The sequence below is a fragment of the Cetorhinus maximus genome, chromosome 23 (genome assembly GCF_964194155.1).
Source record: "Cetorhinus maximus chromosome 23, sCetMax3.hap1.1, whole genome shotgun sequence".
Classification (NCBI taxonomy): Eukaryota; Metazoa; Chordata; class Chondrichthyes; order Lamniformes; family Cetorhinidae; genus Cetorhinus; species Cetorhinus maximus.
Genome location: NC_135901.1, coordinates 14,299,991 through 14,321,842, shown reverse-complemented (window position 1 = coordinate 14,321,842; position 21,852 = coordinate 14,299,991). Strand labels below are relative to the sequence as shown.

The following is a 21,852-nucleotide window of genomic DNA, read 5'->3' as shown; positions in this document are numbered from 1 at the left end:
ACACCGAGCGGTTTTATTTATTATTATTAATAGTTGGGCTGAAAGTCCAACCATTGCGCTTCCGGGTTCTGCCCTGGTCCTCAGTATAAAGAGGGGCGACCTTGTTTAAGTCGCTATTGTACCTTTTGCACAGAGATTAGGTGCAGATGGATGTCCGAATAGGATTCATCATCTTCTGTCTAACTGCGGTATTCTCAGTTGAGTTAGACTCCGGATTCTCACCGATTAACTTCCAAGGAATCCTTCTACATTTCCACATGGTTTATTGGATTGACTGGAAACAGAAATATTAATGTTACATAGCGACGGAGTTGCTTTATGTATTGGATTTGTAAAAGTTCCCGACACGTGAAATCTGTCTCTCTCTCTCTCTCTCTCCCTCTCTCCACAGATGTTGCCAGACCTGTCCAGCCTCTCCTGCATTTTCTGTTCTCTTTATTTCAGGCTCCCAACATCTGCAGCATTTTGATTTGGTCTGGGTGAATCTTCAGAGTCCTCAACGGCCGAGGGCTGTGCAGGCAGAGCCATTGAATATATCCAAGGGGGAGTTAGACTGATTGGTGGCTGGTATGGAAATTGTGAGTCCTGGGAGCCGGTAGGAAAGTGGTGATGAGGCTCAATCAGATTAGCCCCTGCCCTGTGTCAATGACAGAGGAGGCTCTAGAGGATCCTATGGTCAACTCCCACTCCTCCTATTTCTGGCTGACGCTCACATGTTAAACATTCAGTGAAATCACCGCAGGCGCACCGAGGCTGCAGCGTTTTCTGTTCCCACCATAAACTCTGACAATTCGCCAAGGATCCTTCGATAGCTCCGCCCAGTCCTGACCTCCCGCACCTGGGAGGATAAGGGCAGAGGGTACATGGGAGCGCCACCATCTCCAATTCCCCCGACCCCAGAGAAACACAGTATCCAGATTGGGGCATGTTGTCGCCGGATCTGAATGCTGCAACTCCCTCCTTGCCTGCACTGAAGGGGGGAAACCTGGGCTAAATGGGGTTGCAGCGGCTGAAGGGCACCTTTGTCGGAAGGAGGAAGAGGGGACCAGCAGTAAATTCCAGCCTTACGCGCCCGCCAATAAACAATGAAAAACAAACGCCAACGCCCCTTGGCTGAGCGGGCGATTGTCTGTTGACATTTACCATCGATCCTTTCCTGCAATGTGAGCGTGAGTGTGAAGGGCAGCATATGTTGCCCATCTCTAATTGCCCCTTTTACCCTGACTCGCTTGCTAGACTATTTGGCAAGGGCCGCTAAGAGTCAACCACATTGCTGGGAGCCTGGAGATACATGTTAGGCCAGACTGGGTGAAGATGGCAGATTTCCTTCACTCCCTCAAAGGAAGTGAATGAACCAGGTGGGGTTTTCATTGTGATGACAGTTGGTGATGATTATCATGGGTCACCCTCAGCTTTATATTCAAGGTTGATGAACTGAATTTAATTTGAAATGAATTGCATTTTAGGCCCACATCCCCGAAGCTGGAGTTACCCGTTTGCTGACATGACCAGTGCCCCATTGCTACCCCTATTTTACCGTTCAGAGTGCCTGAGCCTCAACTAAATGCTTTCTTCCCTGTCCCTCAGGCAGTGTCGCTGAATCCTCTTCCTTGAACAGCCGGAGGCAGAGGTGACCGTTGAGCAGGGAGGTACGGTGTCCATAAGCTGCTCCTACACAGAGGTGGAGAGGGCCTGCCTGTTCTGGTACCAGGAAGCCCTGCCCTGGGGCCGCCAGTACATCCTGATACACTGCACCGACGGCTTCAGCGACAGCGCCGCGTTCGCCAGGCACTGCTTCGCCTCGTCTCTGAGCAGAACCTACAGAGTTTTCAGGTTAACGGTTTCGCAGGTGACAGCTGAGGATGGAAGAGAATACTTCTGCGTCTTAACCCCGCGCACACACACACTGGGGCCTTGAGGGCAACCACCCGTACATAAACTGCGGCTGCTCCCAGGCCGTGAGAGACTGGGACTCCCGGCATTGCGGGGTCCAATGTCCTACTGTCAGAGTGCGGCCTGACAGAGAAGCGTGGCATCGAGACGTGGAGAGACAGGCAGACAGATAAACAAATAGATAGGTAGATAGATCAATAGACAGATAGATAGATAGATAGACAGACAGACAGACAGACAGACAGACAGACAGACAGACAGATAGATAGACAGATAGATAGACAGATAGATAGATAGATAGATAGATAGATAGATAGATAGATAGATAGATAGATAGATAGATAGATAGATAGATAGATAGATAGATAGATAGATAGATAGATAGATAGATAGATAGATAGATAGATAGATAGATAGATAGATAGATAGATAGATAGATAGATAGATAGATAGATAGCCAGATAGAGAGATAGATAGATAGATAGATAGATAGATAGATAGATAGATAGATAGATAGATAGATAGATAGATAGATAGATAGATAGATAGATAGATAGATAGATAGATAGATAGATAGATAGATAGATAGATAGATAGATAGATAGATAGATAGATAGATAGATAGATAGATAGATAGATAGATAGATAGATAGATAGATAGATAGATAGATAGATAGATAGATAGATAGATAGATAGATAGATAGATAGATAGATAGATAGATAGATAGATAGATAGATAGATAGATAGATAGATAGATAGATAGATAGATAGATAGATAGATAGATAGATAGATAGATAGATAGATAGATAGATAGATAGATAGATAGATAGATAGATAGATAGATAGATAGATAGATAGATAGATAGATAGATAGATAGATAGATAGATAGATAGATAGATAGATAGATAGATAGATAGATAGATAGATAGATAGATAGATAGATAGATAGATAGATAGATAGATAGATAGATAGATAGATAGATAGATAGATAGATAGATAGATAGATAGATAGATAGATAGATAGATAGATAGATAGATAAATTGTTGAACATGCTGACAGACTGGTACATTAAAAGACGAAACTGAGATGTGTTAGCTGGGCAGTCACGGACGCACAGGTGATGGACAGAGAAATAGGCAGAAGGATACATCACCTCATGAACAGACAGAGAGATATATCCATAAGTGCGTTGACCACAGGTGCCACTGGATGTGCAACTACACTTTCACCGCTGCTTCCCCTCCACCAAGCAGTTCCTGCAGACACAACGTACTCTGGATTTCTTGCTTTCCGGATTATTCCAGCCCCGCTCTCGTGTCACAATCCCACAGACCAATGCTAATTGTTTCCGTCCTTACCCGAAAGGGGCAGGGCTGGTGTGGGGTGGGGGGCGACGGGATGTGGGAGGTGGGGGGGGGGAGAAGGGAGATTCAAATGGGGGTAAATTGGCGGAGAGGATGGAATAGTGGGGCAGAATGGAGTGCTCATAGCGCCGAGCGTCCAGAATGTCTCCCCTTGGCGCACAACAACAGAGGCAGGATTGAACATTTGGCTCTCACTGTTTTCCCAAGCGGAATCCAAGTGCAGCACCCGCTAGCTGAGCCCGGGAAAGGCCGATCGGGCGGTCAGAATGGGCGCAAATGGAGGAGATTCCGGCGCAACGTTTGGCACAATCCTCTCCCCCGCCCCCATCACAGCCCTGCGCAGGCTTTCTGCAGGGCCGAAATGTCTTTGCAGTACCGAATTCCGACCGGCAGGCGGAGATGTTTGCCACGGATTCAACTCTCTTCGAGTCAAAGCAAATAAATTCAACGAGCAAAGGTCAGGGGCAAAATTTAAAAGCAGCCACTTAAAGGGAAACTGCAGAAACAAAAGCCAAAACCTAAAAGTAACTTACGACGGTCAAACCAACCGTGATTCAGTGGCTCAATAAAACACTCCAGTAACATTTTATACGTTAATAGCCCTTCATAACACTTCATAAGTGAATGCTCCTTGTCATGTGTGTAACAATTCAATACTTGGCACCTTATAAGCAAATATAAATCATGGTCTAGCAAAGACTGGATCCGCTCTTGCAAAGGCTGGATCCGGTCTTCCAAAGACTTGATCCGCTCTTTGCAAAGACTGGATCCGCTCTTGCATATCACTGGATCCGCTCTTGCAAAGAGTGGATCCGCTTTTCCAAAAGACTGGTTCCGCTCTTGCAAAGGCTGGATCCGGTCTTCCAAAGACTTGATCCGCTCTTGCAAAGACTGGATCCGCTCTTGCATATCGCTGGATCCGCTCTTGCAAAGACTGGATCCGCTTTTCCAAAAGACTGGATCCGCCCTTGCAAAAGAATGGATCCGTTCTTGCAAAATACTGGACAGCTTTTGCAAAAGACAGAGTCCGCTTTCGCAAAAGACAGAGTCCGCTCTTGCAAAACACTGGATCCGCTCTTGCAAAAGGCTGGATCCGCTCGTGCAAAGACTGGATCCGCTCTTGCAAAAGGCTGGATCCGCTCGTGCAAAGACTGGATCCGTTCTTGCAAAATGCTGGATCCGCTCTTGCAAAAGACTGGATCCGCTCTTGCAAAGACTGGATCCGCTCTTGCAAAACGCTGGATCCGCTCTTGCAAAGGCTACATCCGCTGTTGTAAAGACTGGATCCGCTCTTGGAAAAGGCTGGATCCGCTCTTGCAAAGACTGGATCCGCTCTTGCAAAGACTGGATCCGCTCTTGCAAAGGCTGGATCCGCTCTTGCAAAGGCTGGATCCGCTCTTGTAAAGACTGGATCCGCTCTTGTAAAGACTGGGTCCGCTCTTGTAAAGACTGGATACGCTCTTGTAAAGACTGGATCCGCTCTTGTAAAGACTGGATCCGCTCTTGTAAAGACTGGATCCGCTCCTGCAAAATACTGGATCCACTCTTCCAAAGGTTGTATCCGCTCTTGCAAAAGACTCGATCCGCTCTTGGGAAAGACTGGAACCGCTTTTGCAGAGACAGGGACCGCTCTTGCAGAGCCTGCGGGTGAGTTGCAAATTTGGGCTATTCGTTGCCAAGCCCGGCTCCGCTCTTGCAGAGACTCGGGATGTCACTGCGGCACAAGAGGGTCTGAATGCAAAGGACAGACTTCCGGATTGCAAACTCTGGGTGTTGTTTCGCAATTTCCGGAATCGTCACAATATGTGGGTTTGTGTGTGTGTGTGTGTGTGTGTGTTTAATTGTTTTCACTTTGTGCAATTACCAAGTGATTTTGCTGCAACGTCTTGGGGGCTGGAGCGTGAGAATCAAATCATTTCCATGTGCTCACCCACAGAGGGGCTGGATGCTGGAGAGTCGGGCCGGGGCAGTACCTTCTCACACGACCTCTTTCTTGTGTTCTCTCTCGCTGGAGCCATACCAGCAGCTTGAGATCGCTCTCAGGATGTCCTTCAAAGTGATAGCGGCATTAATTTTCTCCTCATTTCTACGTGAGTCACTTTATTTGGGTAGAAGCCTCTCCTGCTTCGACGGTGCCATCGCTTTTCATTGTTGTGTTGTGTTGCAGTTTGGGGGGTGTGGGGTGGGTAGCGCAGTTTGCAATGTCAGTAGGGCCGGTCATCCGGAGGCTCAGGCGAATGATCTGAGGACATGGGTTCACCTCCCACCCCGCTGCATTGTAGAATTTCAATTCAATTAGAATTTAATTGGAATTGAATTGACCATGAAACTACTACCACTACCACCGATTGTCCCAAAAGCCCCACTGCTTCCCTAATGCCTCCCTTAGGGAAGGAAATCTGCCGCCCTTACCGGGCCCGGCCTACATGTGACTCCGGACCTCCCACAGTCGATGCGGTTGCTTCTTAACTGCCCTCCGCCCCAGAAGTAGCCAAGCACAGACATTCAGTTCAAGAGCAATTAGGGACGGATAACAAATGCTGCCCTTGTCAGCGATAAGACCATAAGAGACGTGGACGTAGATGTAGAACATTCGGCCCATCGAGTCTGCTCCGCCGTTCAATCAGATCGTGGCTGATCTGATAATCGTCAACTCCACTTCCCTGCCTTTTCCCTATAACCCTTGATTCCCATCCCGATTAAAAAATCTGTCTATTTCAGCCGTGAATATACTTAACCGCCTCTACAGGCCTCTGCGGTAATGAATTCCTCCGGTTGACTACCCCCTGAGAGAATTAATTCCTCCTCATCTCTGTTTTAAGTGGACGACTCCTTACTCTGAGATTATTCCCTCTGGTCTTAGACTCTCCCACAAGGAGAAACAGCCTCTCAGCAGCTACCATGTCAAGCCCCCTATGAACCTTATATGTTTCAATAAGTTCACCTCTCATTTTTCTAAACTCCAATGAGTACAGGCCCAACCTACTTAACCTCTCCTCATGAGAAAATCCCTCCGTCCCCAGAGTCAACCAAGTGAATCTTCTCTGGAATGTCCACAGTACCAATGCAACTTTACTTTGATAAGGGGACAAAAATTGTACCCGGTGATCCAGATGTGCTCTAACTAGTGCCTTGTACAGTTTTAGCAAGACATCCCTATTTCTGTACTCGACTGGCAGGATTGGGACAGCCTATCCCAGTGTGACTGGGAGCACCAGGTAGTCTATATTCCCACTGAGTTTAGGTGATTAACTATTGGAAATCTCTTCTTGCCCTTCTATTTCTCACACCCTTTGTCCTGATTGGTCACCCAGGTGTAGATTGCGCTCAACCCCAACTCCGGCTGGAACAGACGCCAGTCATTGAGCGGCTGGAGGAAGGCGGAGGAGCTGTCCTGCTCTGCAGGCTGTTCGGCAATAGGAGGCCGCTCACGTTTCACAGGTGCCGGTGTAGAGAGGCGCATGCGCCCGAATGGGTTTACAGTTCCGGAGATCATTACGGGGACGGCTTCGAAGAGAGATTCAGAGGGTCGCTGTACCGGGATCAGAACCTGTTGGCCTTGCAGCTTCTCAACGCTGGGCTTCAGGACGGGGCCATCTACTACTGCACCTCGTCTGACACAGTGCTCCACACACAATGCCTCCTGTAGCAAGAAAACAGCTGGCAGGACAGAGAATGCTCCAACTCAACAGGAGTGAAGCCGGAGAGAGAGAGAGATAGAGGGAGAGAAAGTCATAGGGACAGGCATCATGAGGTAAGAGAGGAAGAGGCAAAGGCAAGCATGAAGCAGAGAGATAGAGAAAGAGAGAGAGAGAGAGAAAGAGACAAATTGAAAGATATAGGGCCAGGGAGGAAGGGAGACAGAGACGAACTTGAGAGAGAAAGATAAAGAGAGAGAGAGAGAGAAAGAGAGAGGGAGAGAAAGTGAAAGGTTTAGGGACAGAGAGGAAGGGAGACAGAGACCAGCAGGAGGGAGAGAGAGTGAAAGAAAGTGAAAGATATAGTAAGATACATCATGAGTAAGGGAGGAAGAGAGACAGAGACAAGAATGAGAGAGAGAGGGAGAGAAAGTGAAAGATATGATCAGCGGTGGAACTTGCAGGAGTCTCTGAGCTGCCCAGTTCCAAAGTCTCACCACAACCTGAATGAAGACATGTCTTCTCAGCAGATTCAAATTGACCCATCTTTGTCCCGGGGCATTAACCCTCTATCCTAGATACCCCATTCAAGGGTCGGGGTGCGGAGTATAATAATAATAAATAAACCTCTCAGTGTCTACATTGTCCAGCCCGTCCAGGAGGGAGCTCGATAAGGTAGACACTGAGAGGTTTTATTTATTATTATTATTAGTTGGGCTGGAAGTCCAATCATTGCGCTTCCGGGTTCTGCCCTGGTCCTCAGTATAAAGAGGTGCGCCCTTGTTGAAGTCGCTATTGTAACTTTTACACAGAGAGTAGGTGCAGATGGATGTCCGAATAGGATTCATCATCTTCAGTCTAACTGCGGTCTTCTCAGGTGAGTTAGACTCCGGATTCTCACCGATTAACTTCCAAGGAATCCTTCTTCACTTCCACATGGTTTATTGGATTGACTTGAAACAGAAATATTAATGTTACATAGCGACGGAGTTGATTTAAGTATTGGATTTGTGAAAGATCCCGACACGTGAAATCAAACTCTTTCTCTCTCTCTCTCTCTCCACAGATGCTGCCGGACCTGTCCAGCCTCTCCTGCATTTTCTGTTCTTTTTTATTTCAGGTTCCCAGCATCTGCAGCATTTTGATTTGGTCTGGGTGAATCTTCAGAGTCCTCAACGCCCGAGGGCTGTGCAGGCAGAGCCCTTGAATATATCCAAGGGGGAGTTAGACTGATTGGTGACTGGTATGGAAATTGAGCAGGGAGGAAAGTGGTGATGAGGCTCAATCAGATTAGCCCCTGCCCTGTGTCAATGACAGAGGAGGCTCTAGAGGATCCTATGGTCAACTCCCACTCCTCCTATTTCTGTCTGACACTCACATGTTAAACATCCAGTGAACTCACTGCAGGCGCACTGAGGCTGCAGCGTTTTCTGTCCCCACCATAAACTCTGACATTCCGCCAAGGCTCCTTTGATAGACCCTCCCAGTCGTCACCTCCGTCACCTGGGACGATAAGGGCAGAGGGTGCATGGGAGCGCCACCATCTCCAATGCCCCCCACGCCAGAGACACACACTATCCATATTGGGGCATGTTGTCGCCGGCTCTGAATCCTGGAACTCCCTCCGTGCCTGCACTGTGTGGGGGGAAGCCGGGGCCACACGGGGCTGCAGCGGCTGAAGGGCCCCTTTGGCCGGGGGAGGAACAGGGGACCAGCCGTAAATTCCAGCCTTACCCTCCCGCCAATAAACAATGAAAAACAAATGCCAACGCCCCTTGGCTGAGCGGGCGATTGTCTGTTGACATTTACCATCGATCCTTTCCTGCAATATGAGCGTGAATGTGAAGGGCAGCATTTGTTGCCCATCTCTAATTGCCCCTTTTGCCCTGACTCGCTTGCTAGACTATTTGGCAAAGGCCGCTACGAGTCATCCACATTGCTGTGAGCTTGGAGAGACATGTTAGGCCACATTGGGTGAAGATGGCAGATTTTTTCACTCCCTCAAAGGAAGTGAGTGAACCCAGATGGGGTTTTTATTTTGATGACAGTTGTTGATAGTTGTCATGGGTCATCCTCAGTTTTATATTAAAGGTTGATGAATTGAATTTAACTTGAAGTGAATTGCATTTTAGACCCACATCCCCGCAGCTGGAGTTACTCGTTTGCTGACATGACCAGTGCCCCATTGCTACCCTATTTTACCGTTCACAGTGCCTGAGCCTCAACTAAATACTTTCTTCCCTGTCCCTCAGGCGGAGTCGCAGAATCCTCGTTCCTTGAACAGCCGGAGGCAGAGATGACCATTCAGCAGGGTGGTACGGTGACAATAAGCTGCTCCTACACAGAGGTGGAGAGGGCCTGCCTGTTCTGGTACCGGGAAGTCCAGCCCTGTGGCCGCCAGTGCATCCTGATACACTGCACCGACGGCTTCAGCGACAGCGCCGCGTTCGCCAGGCGCCGCTCCGCCTCGTCTCTGAGCAAAACTTACAGAGTATTCAGGTTAACGGTTTCGCAGGTGACAGCTGAGGATCTGCGTCTTAACCCCGCGCACACACACACAGGGGCCTTGAGGGCAACCACCCGTACATAAACTGCGGCTGCTCCCAGGACGTGAGAGGCTGGGGCTCCCGGCATTGCGGGGTCCAATGTCCTACTGTCAGAGTGCGGGCCGACGGAGAAGCGTGGCATCGAGAGGTGGAGAGACAGGCAGACAGATAGACAGAAAGGCAGATAGTCAGGTAGATAGATCGACAGATTGATAGATAGATAGATAGACAGACAGACAGACAGACAGACAGACAGACAGACAGACAGACAGACAGACGGACAGGCAGACAGACAGATAGACAGACAGATAGACAGACAGACAGACAGACAGACAGACAGACAGACAGACAGATAGACAGATAGATAGATAGATAGATAGATAGATAGATAGATAGATAGATAGATAGATAGATAGATAGATAGATAGATAGATAGATAGATAGATAGATAGATAGATAGATAGATAGATAGATAGATAGATAGATAGATAGATAGATAGATAGATAGATGGATAGATAGATAGATAGATAGATGGATGACAGGTGACGGAGAGAGAAATAGGTAGAAGGATGGATCACCTGATGAACAGACAGAGATTTATATCCATAAGCGCCGTGACCACAGGTGCCACTGGATGTCCCACTAGACTTTCACCGCTGCTTCCCCTACACCAAGCAGTTCCTGCAGACACAACGTACTCTGGATTTCTGATGCTTTTGGGATTATTCCAGCCTCGCTCCCGGTTCACATTCCAACCGACCAATGCCAATTGTTTCCGTCCTTACCCGAAAAGGGCAGGGCTGGTGTGGTGTGGGGTGCGAGGGGGGTGAGCGAGGGGGGGAGAAGGGATATTCAGATGGGGGTAAATGGGCGGAGAGGATGGCATAGTGGGGCAGAATGGACTGCTCATAGCGCCGTGTGTCCAGAATGTCTCCCCTTGGCTCACAACAACAGAGGCAGGAGTGAGCATTTGGCGCTCTGTGTTCTCCCAAGCGGAGTCCAAGTGCAGCACCCGCTAGCCGAGCCCGTGCAACGCCGTTGGGGCGGTCAGAATGGGCGCGAATTGAAGAGATTCCGGCGCAACGTTTGGCAGAATCCTCTCCCCTGCCATCACAGCCCGGCGCAGGTTTTCTGCAGGACCGAAATGTCCTTGCAGTACCCAATTCAGAGCGGCAGGTGGAGATGTTCCCCAGGGATTTAACTCTCCTCGAGTCAGAGCAAATAAATTCAATGAGCAAAGGTCAGGGGCAAAATTGAAAAGCAGCCACTTAATAGCAAACTGCAGAAATAAAAGTCAAAACCTAAAGGTAACTTAAGACGCTGAAACCAACCGTGATTCAGAGGGTCAATAAAACACTCCAGTAATATTTTACACTTTAATAGCCCTTCATGATACTTCATAAGTGAATTCTCCTTGTCATGTGTGTAACAATTAAATACTTGGCACCTTATAAGCAAATATAAATCATGGTCTTGCAAATACTGGATCCGCTCTTGCATAGGCTGGATCCGCTGTTGCAAAGACTGGTTCCGCTCTTGCAAAGACTGGATCCGCTCCTACAAAGGCTGGATCCGCTTTTGCAAAAGACTGGATCCGCTCTTGCAAAAGAATGGACCCGCTTTTGCAAAAGATTAGCTCTGCTCTGGCAAATGACTGGATCGGCTCTTGCAATAGACTGGATCCGCTTTTCGAAAAGACTGGATCCGCCCTCAAAAGACTGCATTCGCTCTTGCAAAAGACTGGATCCGCTCCTGCAAAAGACTGGATCCGCTCTTGCAAAGGACTGGATTCGCTCTTGCAAAGGACTGGATCCGCTCTGGCAAACGACCGAATCCGCACTTGCAAAAGACTGGATCCGCTCTTGCAAAAGACTGGATCCGCTCTGAAAAAGACTGGATCCGCTCTTGCAAAAGACTGGATCCGCTCTGAAAAAGACTGGATCCGATCTTCCAAAGGCTGGGTCCGATCTCGCAAAAGACTGGCTCCGCTTTTGCAAAAGACTGGATCCCCTCATGCAAAAGAGTGGATCCGCTCTTGCAAAAGACTGGATCCGCTCTGGCAAAAGACTGGATCCGCTCTTGGAAAAGAATGGATCCGCTCTGGCAAAATACTGGATCCGCTTTTGCAAAAGACTGGATCCGCTCTTGCAAAAGACTGGATCCGCTCTGGTAAAAGACTGGATCTGCTCTGGCAAAAGGCTGGATCCGCTCTTGCAAAAGACTGGAACCGCATTTGGAAAGACAGGGACCGCTCTTGCCGAGCCTGCGCGTGAGTTGCAAATTTTTGCCATTCGTTGCCAAGCCCGGCTCCGCTCTTGAGCAGACTCGGAATCTCACTGCGGCACAAGAGGGTCTGAATGCAAAGGACAGACTTCCGGATTACAAACTCTGGGTGTTGTCTCGCAATTTCCGGAATCGTCACAATATGTGGGTTTGTCCGTGTGTGTGTGTGTGTGTGTGTTTATTTGTTTTCACTTTGTGCAATTGCCAAGTGATTTTGCTGCACCCTCTTGGTTTATTGTCCCGGGGGCTGGTGCGTGAGAATCAAATCATTTCAATGTGCTCACCCACAGAGGGACTGGATGGTGGAGAGTCGGGCCGGGGCAGTACCTTCTCAGACGACCTCTTTCTTGTGTTCTCTCTCGCTGGAGCCACACCAGCAGCTTGAGATCGCTCTCAGGATGTCCTTCAAAGTGATAGCGGCATTAATTTTCTCCTCATTTCTACGTGAGTCACTTTATTTGGGTAGAATTCTCTCCTGCTTCGAGGCTGCCATCGCTTTTCATTGTTTCGCTCGGTTGCTGGTTGGGTTGTGGGGTGGGTAGCACAGTTTGCAATGTCAGTAGGGCCGGTCATCCGGAGGCTCAGGCGAATGATCTGAGGACATGGGTTCATCTCCCACCCCGCTGCATTGTAGAATTTCAATTCAATTGGAATTTAATTGGAATTGAAGTGACCATGAAACTAGTACCACTAACCCCGATTGTGACAAAAGCCCCTCTGCTTCCCTAATGCCTCCTCTAGGGAAGGAAATCTGCCGCCCTTACCCGGCCCGGCCTACATGTGACACCAGACCTCCCACAGTCGATGCGGTTGCCTCTTAACTGCCCCCCACCCCCCTCAACCCCCGAAGTAGCCAAGCACAACCATTCAGTTCAAGAGCAATTAGGGATGGGTAACAAATGCTGCCCTTGCCGGCGATATGACCATAAGAGACGTGGACGTAGATGTAGACCATTCGGCCCATCGTGTCTGCTCCGCCGTTCAATGAGATCGTGGCTGATCTGATAATCCTCAACTCCACTTTCCTTCCTTTTCCCCATAATCCTTGATTCCCTTCCCGATTAAAAAATCTCTCTATCCAAGCCGTGAATATACTTAACCAGCTCTACGGGCCTCTGCGGTAAAGAATTCCTCAGGTTGACTACCCTCTGAGAGAAGAAATTCCTCCTCATCTCTGTTTTAAGTGGATGGGTCCTTACTCTGAGATGATGCCCTTTGGTCCTAGACTCTCCCACAAGGAGAAACAGCCTCTCTGCATGTACAATGTCAAGGCCCCTAAGAACCTTATATGTTTCAATAAGTTCGCCTCTCATTCTTCAAAAGTCCAATGAGTACAGGCCCAACCTACATAACCTCTCCTCATAAGAGAATCCCTCCGTCCCCAGGGTCAACCACGTGAATCTTCTCTGGAGTGTCTCCAGTACCAATGCATCTTTACTTTGATAAGGGGACAAAAACTGTTCCCGATGATCCAGATGTGGTCTAACTAGTGCCTTGTACAGTTTTAGCAAGACTTCCCTATTTTTGTACTCTACGTGCAGGAGTGGGACAGCATATCCCAATGTGACTGGGAACCCCAGTTAGTGTATATTCCCACTGAATTTAGATGATTAACTATTGGAAATCTCTTCTTGCCCTTCCATTTCTCACACCCTTTGTCCTGATTGGTCACCCAGGTGTACATTGCACCCAACCCCAACTCCGGCTGGAGCAGACGCCAGTCATTGAGCGGCTGGAGGAAGGCGGAGGAGCTGTCCTGCTCTGCAGGCTGCTCGGCAATAGGAGGCCGCTCACGTTTCACTGGTACCGGTGTAGAGAGACGCAGCCGCCCGAATGGGTTTACAGCTCCGGAGATCATTACGGGATGGCTTCGAAGAGAGGTTCAGAGGGTGGCTGTACCGGGATCAGAACCTGTTGGCCTTGCAGCTTCTCAACGCTGAGTTTCAGGACGGGGCCATCTACTACTGCACCTCGTCTGACACAGTGCTCCACATACAATGCCTCCTGTAGCAAGAAAATAGCTGGCAGGACAGAGAATGCTCCGATTCAACAGGAGTGAGGCCGGAGACAGAGAGAGATAGAGAGAGAGAAAGTCATAGGGACAGGCATCATGAGGCAAGAGAGGAAGAGACAAAGGCAAGCATGAAACAGAGAGAGAGAAAAAGAGAGTGAGAGAGAGAGAGAAAATGAAAGATATAGGGCCAGGGAGGAATGGAGACAGAGACAAACTTAAGAGAGAGAGAGAGATAAAAAGAGAGAGAGAGAAAGAGAGAGGGAGAGAAAGTGAAAGGTTTAGGGACAGAGAGGAAGGGAGACAGAGACTAACAGGAGGTAGAGTGAGCGAAAGACAGTGAAAGATATAGGGAGATACATCATGATTAAGGGAGGAAGAGAGACAGAGACAAGAATGAGAGAGAGAGAGAGAGAGAAAGTGAAAGATATGATCAGCGGTGGAACTTGCAGGAGTCTCTGACCTGCCCAGTTCCAAAGTCTCACCACAACCTGAATGAAAAAATGTCTTCTCAGCAGATCCAAAATAACGTAGCTTTGTCCCGGGACATTAACCCTGCATTCTAGATACCCCACCCAAGGGTGGGGGGCGGGGGGTCTAATAATAATAAATAAAACCTAACAGTGTTTACCTTGTTGTTCCCGGCCAGGAGTGGTCTCGACAAGGTAGACATCGAGTGGATTTCTTTATTATTATTATTAGTTGGGCCGGAAGTCCAATTATTGCGCTTCCGGGTTAAGCCGTGGTCCTCAGTATAAAGACGGGAGCCCTTGTCTCAGTCGCTATTGTACCTTTTGCAGACAGAGAAGGTGCAGATGGATTTCCGAATAGGATTCATCATCTTCAGTCTAACTGCGGTCTTCTCAGGTGAGTTACACTTCAGATTCTCACCGATTAACTTCCAAGGAATCCTTCTACACTTCCATATGGATTATTGGATTGACTGGAAACTGAACTAGTAATATTACTTAGAGGTGGAGTTGATTCAATTATTGGATTTGTGAAAGATGCCGAAACGTGAAATCTCTCTCTCTCTCTCTCTCTCCCTCTCTCCACAGATGTTGCCAGACCTGCCCAGTCTCTCCAGCATTTTCTGTTCTCTTTATTTCTGGTTTCCAGCAGCTGCAGTATTTTGATTTGGTCTGGGTGAATTTTCAGAGTCCTCTACGCCCGAGGGCTGTGCAGGCAGAGCCATTGAATATATCCAACGGAGAGTTAGACTGAGTGGTGACTGGTATGGAAATTGTGAGTCCTGGGAGCAGGGAGGAAAGTGGTGATGAGGCTGAATCATTTTAGCCCCTGCCCTGGGTCAATGACAGAGGTGGCTCTAGTGGACCTTATTGTCGACTCCCATTCCTCCTATTTCTGGCTGACGCTCACATGTTACACATCCAGTGAACTCACCGCAGGCGCACCGAGGCTGCAGCGTTTTCTGTTCCGACCATAAAATCTGACAATCCGCCAAGGCTCCTTCGATAGCCCCTCCCAGTCCGGACCGCCCGCACCTGGGAGGATGAGGGCAGAGAGTGCATGAGAGCGACACCATCTCCAATTCACCCCCACCCCAGAGACACACACTATCCAGATTGGATCATGTTGTCGCCGGATCTGAATCCTGGATCTACCTCCGTGCCTGGACTGTGTGGGGGTAGCCTGGGTCACACGGGGCTGCAGCGGCTGAAGGGCACCTTTGGCCGGGTGGGGAAGAGGGGAGCAGCCGTAAATTCCAGTTTTACCATCCCGCCAATAAACAATGAAAAACAAATGCCAACGCCACTTGGCTGAGCGGAAGATTGCCTGTTGACATTTACCATCGATCCTTTCCTGCAATATGAGTGTGAGTGTGAAGGGCAGCATTTGTTGCACATCTCTAATAGCCCCTTTTACCCTGACTCGCTTGCTAGACTATTTGCCAAGGGCCGCTAAGAGTCAACCACATTGCTGGGAGCCTGGAGATACATGTTAGGCCAGGCTGGGTGAAGATGGCAGATTTCCTTCACTCCCTCAAAGGAACTAAGTGATTCAGATGGGGTTTTTATTTTGATTACAGTTGGTGATAATTATCATGGGTCATCCTCAGCTTTATAGTCAAGGTTGATGAATCGAATTTATTTTGAAATGAATTGCATTTTAGACCCACATCCCCGCAGCTGGAGATCCTCGTTCGCTGACATGACCAGTGCCCCATTGCTACCCCTATTTTACCGTTCACAGTGCCTGAACCTCAACTAAATGCTTTCTCCCCTGTCCCTCAGGCAGTGTCGCTGAATCCTCGTTCCTTGAACAGCCGGAGGCAGAGATGACCGTTCAGCAGGGAGGTACGGTGTCCATAAGCTGCTCTTACACAGAGGTGGAGAGGGCCTGCCTGTTCTGGTACCGGGAAGCCCTGCCCTGTGGACGCCAGTACATCCTGATACACTGCACCGACGGCTTCAGCGACAGCGCCGCGTTCGCCGGGCGCCGCTTCGCCTCGTCTCTGAGCAAAACTTACAGAGTATTCAGGTTAACGGTTTCGCAGGTGACAGCTGAGGATCGCGGGGAGTACTTCTGCGTCTTAACCCCGCGCACACACACACACTGGGGCCTTGAGGGCAACCACCCGTACATAAACTGCGGCTGCTCCCAGGACGTGAGAGGCTGGGGATCCCGGCATTGCGGGGTCCAATGTCGCGCTGTCAGAGTGCGGGCCGACGGAGAAGCGTGGCATCGAGAGGTGGAGAGACAGGCAGACAGATAGACAGATAGGCAGATAGTTAGGTAGATAGATCGACAGATTGATAGATAGATAGACAGACAGACAGACGGACAGATGGACAGATGGACAGATAGACAGATAGATAGATAGATAGATAGATAGATAGATAGATAGATAGATAGATAGATAGATAGATAGATAGATAGATAGATAGATAGATAGATAGATAGATAGATAGATAGATAGATAGATAGATAGATAGATAGATAGATAGATAGATAGATGGATGGATGACAGGTGATGGACAGAGAAATAGGCAGAATGATACATCACCTGTTGAACAAACAGAGAGATATATCCATAAGAGCGGTGACCACAGGTGCCACTGGATGTGCGATCAGACTTTCACCGCTGCTTCCCCTACACCAAGCAGTTCCTGCAGACACAACGTACTCTGGATTTCTGATGCTTTTGGGATTATTCCAGCCCCGCTCCCAGGTCACATTCCAACCGACGAATGACAATTGTTTCCGTCCTTACCCGAAAAGGGCAGGGCTGTTGTGGGGTGCGTGGCGGGTGGGGGGGGGGGGGGGGGGGGGGGCGGGTTCTGTGTGAAGGAGGGGGGGAGATGGGAAATTCAGATGGGGGAAAATGGGCGGAGAGGACGGAATAATGGGGCAGAATGGACTGCTCATAGCGCCGTGTGTCCAGAATGTCTCCCCTTGGCTCACAACAACAGAGGCAGGAGTGAGCATTTGGCGCTCAGTTTTTTCCCACGCGGAATCCGAGTGCAGCACCCGCTAGCCGAGCCCGTGCAACGCCGGTCGGGCGGTCAGAATGGGCGCGAATGGAGGAGGTTTCCGCGCAACGTTTGGGACAATCCTCTCCCCCACCCCCCTCACAGCCCGGCGCTGGCTTTCTGCTGGACCGAAATGTCCTTGCAGTACCCACTCCCGACCGGCGGGTGGAGCTGCTGTCCACAGATTTAACTCTCCTTGAGTCAGAGCAAATAAATTCAATGAGCAAAAGTCAGGGGCAAAATTGAAAAGCAGCCACTTAAAGGGAAACTGCAGAAACAAAAGTCAAAACCTAAAGGTAATTTACGACGGTCAAACCAACCGTGATTCAGAGGGTCAATAAAACACTCCAGTAACATTTTACACGTTAATAGCCCTTCATGACATTTCATAAGTGAATGCTCATTGTCATGTGTCTAACAATTAAATACTTTGCACCTTGGAAGCAAATATAAATCATGGTCTTGTAAAGGCTGGATCCGCTCTTGGAAAGACTGGATCCGCTCTTGCAAAGACTGGATCGGCTCCTGCAAAGGCTGGATCCGCTCTTGCAAAGACTTGATCCGCTCTTGCAAAGACTGGATCCGCTTTTACAAAAGGTTGGATCCGCTCTTGCAAAAGACTGGATCCGCTCTTGCAAAAGACTGGATCCGCTCTTGCAAAAGACTGGATCTGCTCTGGAAAAAGGCTGGATCCGCTCTTGCAAAAGACGGGATCCGCTCTGGAAAAAGGCTGGATCCGCTCTTGCAAAAGACTGGATCCGCTCTTGCAGAGCCTCCGGGTGAGTTGCAAATTTTGGCTACACGTTACCAAGCCCGGCTCCGCTCTTGCGGAGACTCGGTATCTCACTGCGGCACAAGAGGGTCTGAATGCAAAGGACAGACTTCCAGATTGCAAATTCTGGCTGTTGTCTCGCAATTTCCGGAATCGTCTCAATATGTGGGTTTGTGTGTGTGTGTGTGTGTGTTTATTTGTTTTCACTTTGTGCAATTGCCAAGTGATTTTGATGCAACCTCTTGGTTTATTGTCCCGGGGGCTGGAGTGTGAGCATCAAATCATTTCCATGTGCTCACCCACAGAGGCGCTGGATGGTGGAGAGTCGGGCCGGGGCAGTACCTTCTCAGACGTCCTCTTTCTTGTGTTCTCTCTCGCTGGAATCACACCAGCAGCTTGAGATCGCTCTCAGGATGTCCTTCAAAGTGATAGCGGCATTAATTTTCTCCTCATTTCTACGTGAGTCACTTTATTTGGGTAGAATTCTCTCCTGCTTCGACGTTGCCATCGCTTTTCATTGTTGTGCTGGGTTGCTGGTTGGGGGTTGTGCAGTGGGTAGCACAGTTTGCAATGTCAGTAGGGCCGGTCATCCGGAGGCTCAGGCGAATGATCTGAGGATATGGGTTCATCTCCCACCCCGCTGCATTGTAGAATTTCAATTCAATTGGAATTTAATTGGAATTGAAGTGACCATGAAACTACTACCACTACCCCCGATTGACTCAAAAGCCCCTCTGCTTCCCTAATGCCTCCTCTGGGGAAGAAATCTGCCACCCTTACCCGACCCGGCCTACATGTGACTCCAGACCTCCCACAATTAATGCGGTTGCCTCCTAACTGCCCTCCGCCCCACAGGCAGCCAGACACAGCCATTCAGTTCAAGGGCAATTAGGGACGGGTAACAAATGCTGCCCTTGTCAGCGATAAGACCATAAGAGACGTGGACGTAGATGTAGAACATTCGGCCCATCGAGTCTGCTCCGCCATTCAATGAGATCGTGGCTGATCTGATAATCCTCAACTGCACTTTCCTGCCTTTTCCCCATAATCCTTGATTCCCTTCCCGGTTAAAAAATCTGTCTATCTCAGCCGTGAATATACTTAACCGCCTCTACAGGCCTCTGCGGTAATGAATTCCTCCGGTTGACTACCCCCTGAGAGAATTAATTCCTCCTCATCTCTGTTTTAAGTGGACGACCCCTTACTCTGAGATGAAGCTCTCTGGTCCTAGACGCTCCGACAAGGAGAAACAGCCTCTCAGCATCTACCCTGTCAAGCCCCCTAAGAACCTTATTTATTTCAATAAGTTCGCCTCTTATTCTTCTAAACTCCAATGAGTACAGGCCCAAACTACTTAACCTCTCCTCATAAGAAAATCCCTTCGTCCCCAGAGTCAACCAAAGGAATCGTCTCTGGAATGTCTCCAGTACTATTGCATCTTTACTTTGATAAGTGGACAAAAACTGTTCCCGGATTTCCAGGTGTGGTCTAACTAATGCCTTTTACAGTTTTAGCAAGACTTCCCTCTTTTTGTACTCGACTGGCAGGAGTGGGACGTCCTATCCCAGTGTGACTGGGAGCAGTAGTTAGTGTATATTCCCTCTGAGTTTAGATGATTAACTATTGGAAATCTCTTCTTGCCCTTCCATTTCTCACACCCTTTGTCCTGATTGTTCACCCAGGTGTAGATTGCGCCCAACCCCAACTCCGGCTGGAGCAGACGCCAGTCATTGAGCGGCTGGAGGAAGGCGGAGGAGCTGTCCTGCTCTGCACGCTTTTCGGCTATAGGAGGCTGCTCACGTTTCACTGGTACCGGTGGAGAGAGGCGCATGCGCCCGAATGGGTTTACAGCTCCGGAGATCATTACAGGGACGGCTTCGAGGAGAGGTTCAGAGGGTCGCTGTACCGGGAGCAGAACCTGTTGGCCTTGCAGCTTCTCAACGCTGAGTTTCAAGACGTGGCCATCTACTACTGCATCTCGTCTGACACAGTGCTCCACACCCAATGCCTCTTGTAGCAGGAAAACAGCTGGCAGGACAGAGAATGCTCCAACTCAACCGGAGTAAAGCCGGAGACAGAGAGAGATAGAGAGAGATAAAGCGAGAAAGTGTAAGATATAGGACCAGAGAGGAAGAGAGAGAGAGACAAACTTGAGAGAGCGAGAGAGAGATAAAAATAGAGAGAGAGAAAGAGAGAGGGTGAGGAAGTGAAAGGTTTAGGGACAGAGAGGAAGGGAGACAGAGACCAACAGCAGGTAGAGAGAGTGAAAGCAAGTGAAAGATATAGAAAGATACATCATGAGTAAGGGAGGAAGAGAGACAGAGGCAAGCATGAGAGAGAGAGAGAGAGAAAGTGAAAGATATGATCAGCGGTGGAACTTGCAGGAGTCTCTGAGCTGCCCAGTTCCAAAGTTTCACCACAACCTGAATGAAGAAATGTCTTCTCAGCAGGATCCAAAATGACCCAGCTTTGTCCCGGGGACGTAACCCTGCATTTACATACTCCAGCCACGTGTGGGGGAGGGCGGTCTAATAATAATAAATAAAACCTCTCAGTGTCTATCTTGTCGAGCCCGTCCAGGAGTGGTCTCGACAAGGTAGACACTGAGCGGTTTTATTTACTATTATTATTAGTTGGGCTGGAAGTCCAATCATTGCGCTTCCGGGTTCTGCCCTGGTCCTCAGTATAAAGAGGGGCGCCCTTGTTTAAGACGCTATTGTACCTTTTGCACACAGACAAGGTGCAGATGGATGTCCGAATAGGATTCATCATCTTCAGTCTAACTGCGGTCTTCTCAGGTGAGTTACACTTCACATTCTCACTGATTGCCTTCCAAGGAATCCTTCTACATTTCCTCATGGATTATTGGATTGACTGGAAACAGAAATAATAATATTCCATAGAGGTGGAGTTGATTTAATTATTGGATTAGTAAACGATCCCGAAACGTGAACTCTGTCTCTCTCTCTCTCTCTCCCTCTCTCCACAGATGTTGCCCGACCTGCCCAGTCTCTCCAGCATTTTCTGTTCTCTTTATTTCAGGTTCCCAGCATCTGCAGCATTTTGATTTGGGCTAGGTGAATCTTCAGAGTCCTCTACGCCCGAGGGCTGTGCAGGCGGAGCCATTGAATATATCCAAGGGGGAGTGAGACTGATTGGTGACTGCTATGGAAATTGGGAGTCCTGGGAGCAGGGAGGAAAGTGGTGATGAGGCTGAATCACTTTAGCCCCTGCCCTGGGTCAATGACAGAGGAGGCTCTAGTGGACCCTATGGTCAACTCCCTCTCCTCCTATTTCTGGCTGACGCTCACATGTTAAGCATCCAGTGAACTCACCGCAGGCGCACCGAGGCTGCAGCGTTTTCTGTTCCCACCATAAACTCTGACAATCCGCCAAGGCTCCTTCGATAGCCCCTCCCAGTCCGGACCGCCCGAACCTGGGAGGACAAGAGCAGAGAGTGCATGGGAGCGACACCATCTCCAATTCACCCCCACCCCAGAGACACACACTATCCAGATTTGGGCATGTTGTCGCCGGATCTGAATCCTGTATCTACATCCGTGCCTGCACTGTGTGGGGGTAGCCTGGGCCACACGGGGCTGCAGCGGCTGAAGGGCACCTTTGTTCGGAGGAGGAACAGGGGTCCAGCAGTTAAGCGAGCCTTACCCGCCCGCCAATAAACAATGAAATACAAATGCCAACGCCCCTTGGCTGAGCGGACGATTGTCTGTTGACATTTACCATCGATCCTTTCCTGCAATGTGAGTGTGAGGGTGAAGGGCAGCATTTGTTGCCCATCTCTAATTGCCTCTTTTGCCCTGACACGCTTGCTAGACTATTTGCC

General features: G+C 49.1%; 1 protein-coding gene across 1 annotated transcript in view; it reads left to right on the top strand.

Moving 5' to 3' along the window:
* LOC144697833 (uncharacterized) overlaps positions 1-21,852 on the top strand; it is a 166,912-nt gene that overhangs the window by 71,403 nt on the left and 73,657 nt on the right. Inside the window, exon 5 of the mRNA XM_078569811.1 lies at positions 17,389-17,401. Coding sequence (XP_078425937.1) covers positions 17,389-17,401 — 13 coding nt within the window. The remainder of the gene's footprint in view (positions 1-17,388; positions 17,402-21,852) is intronic.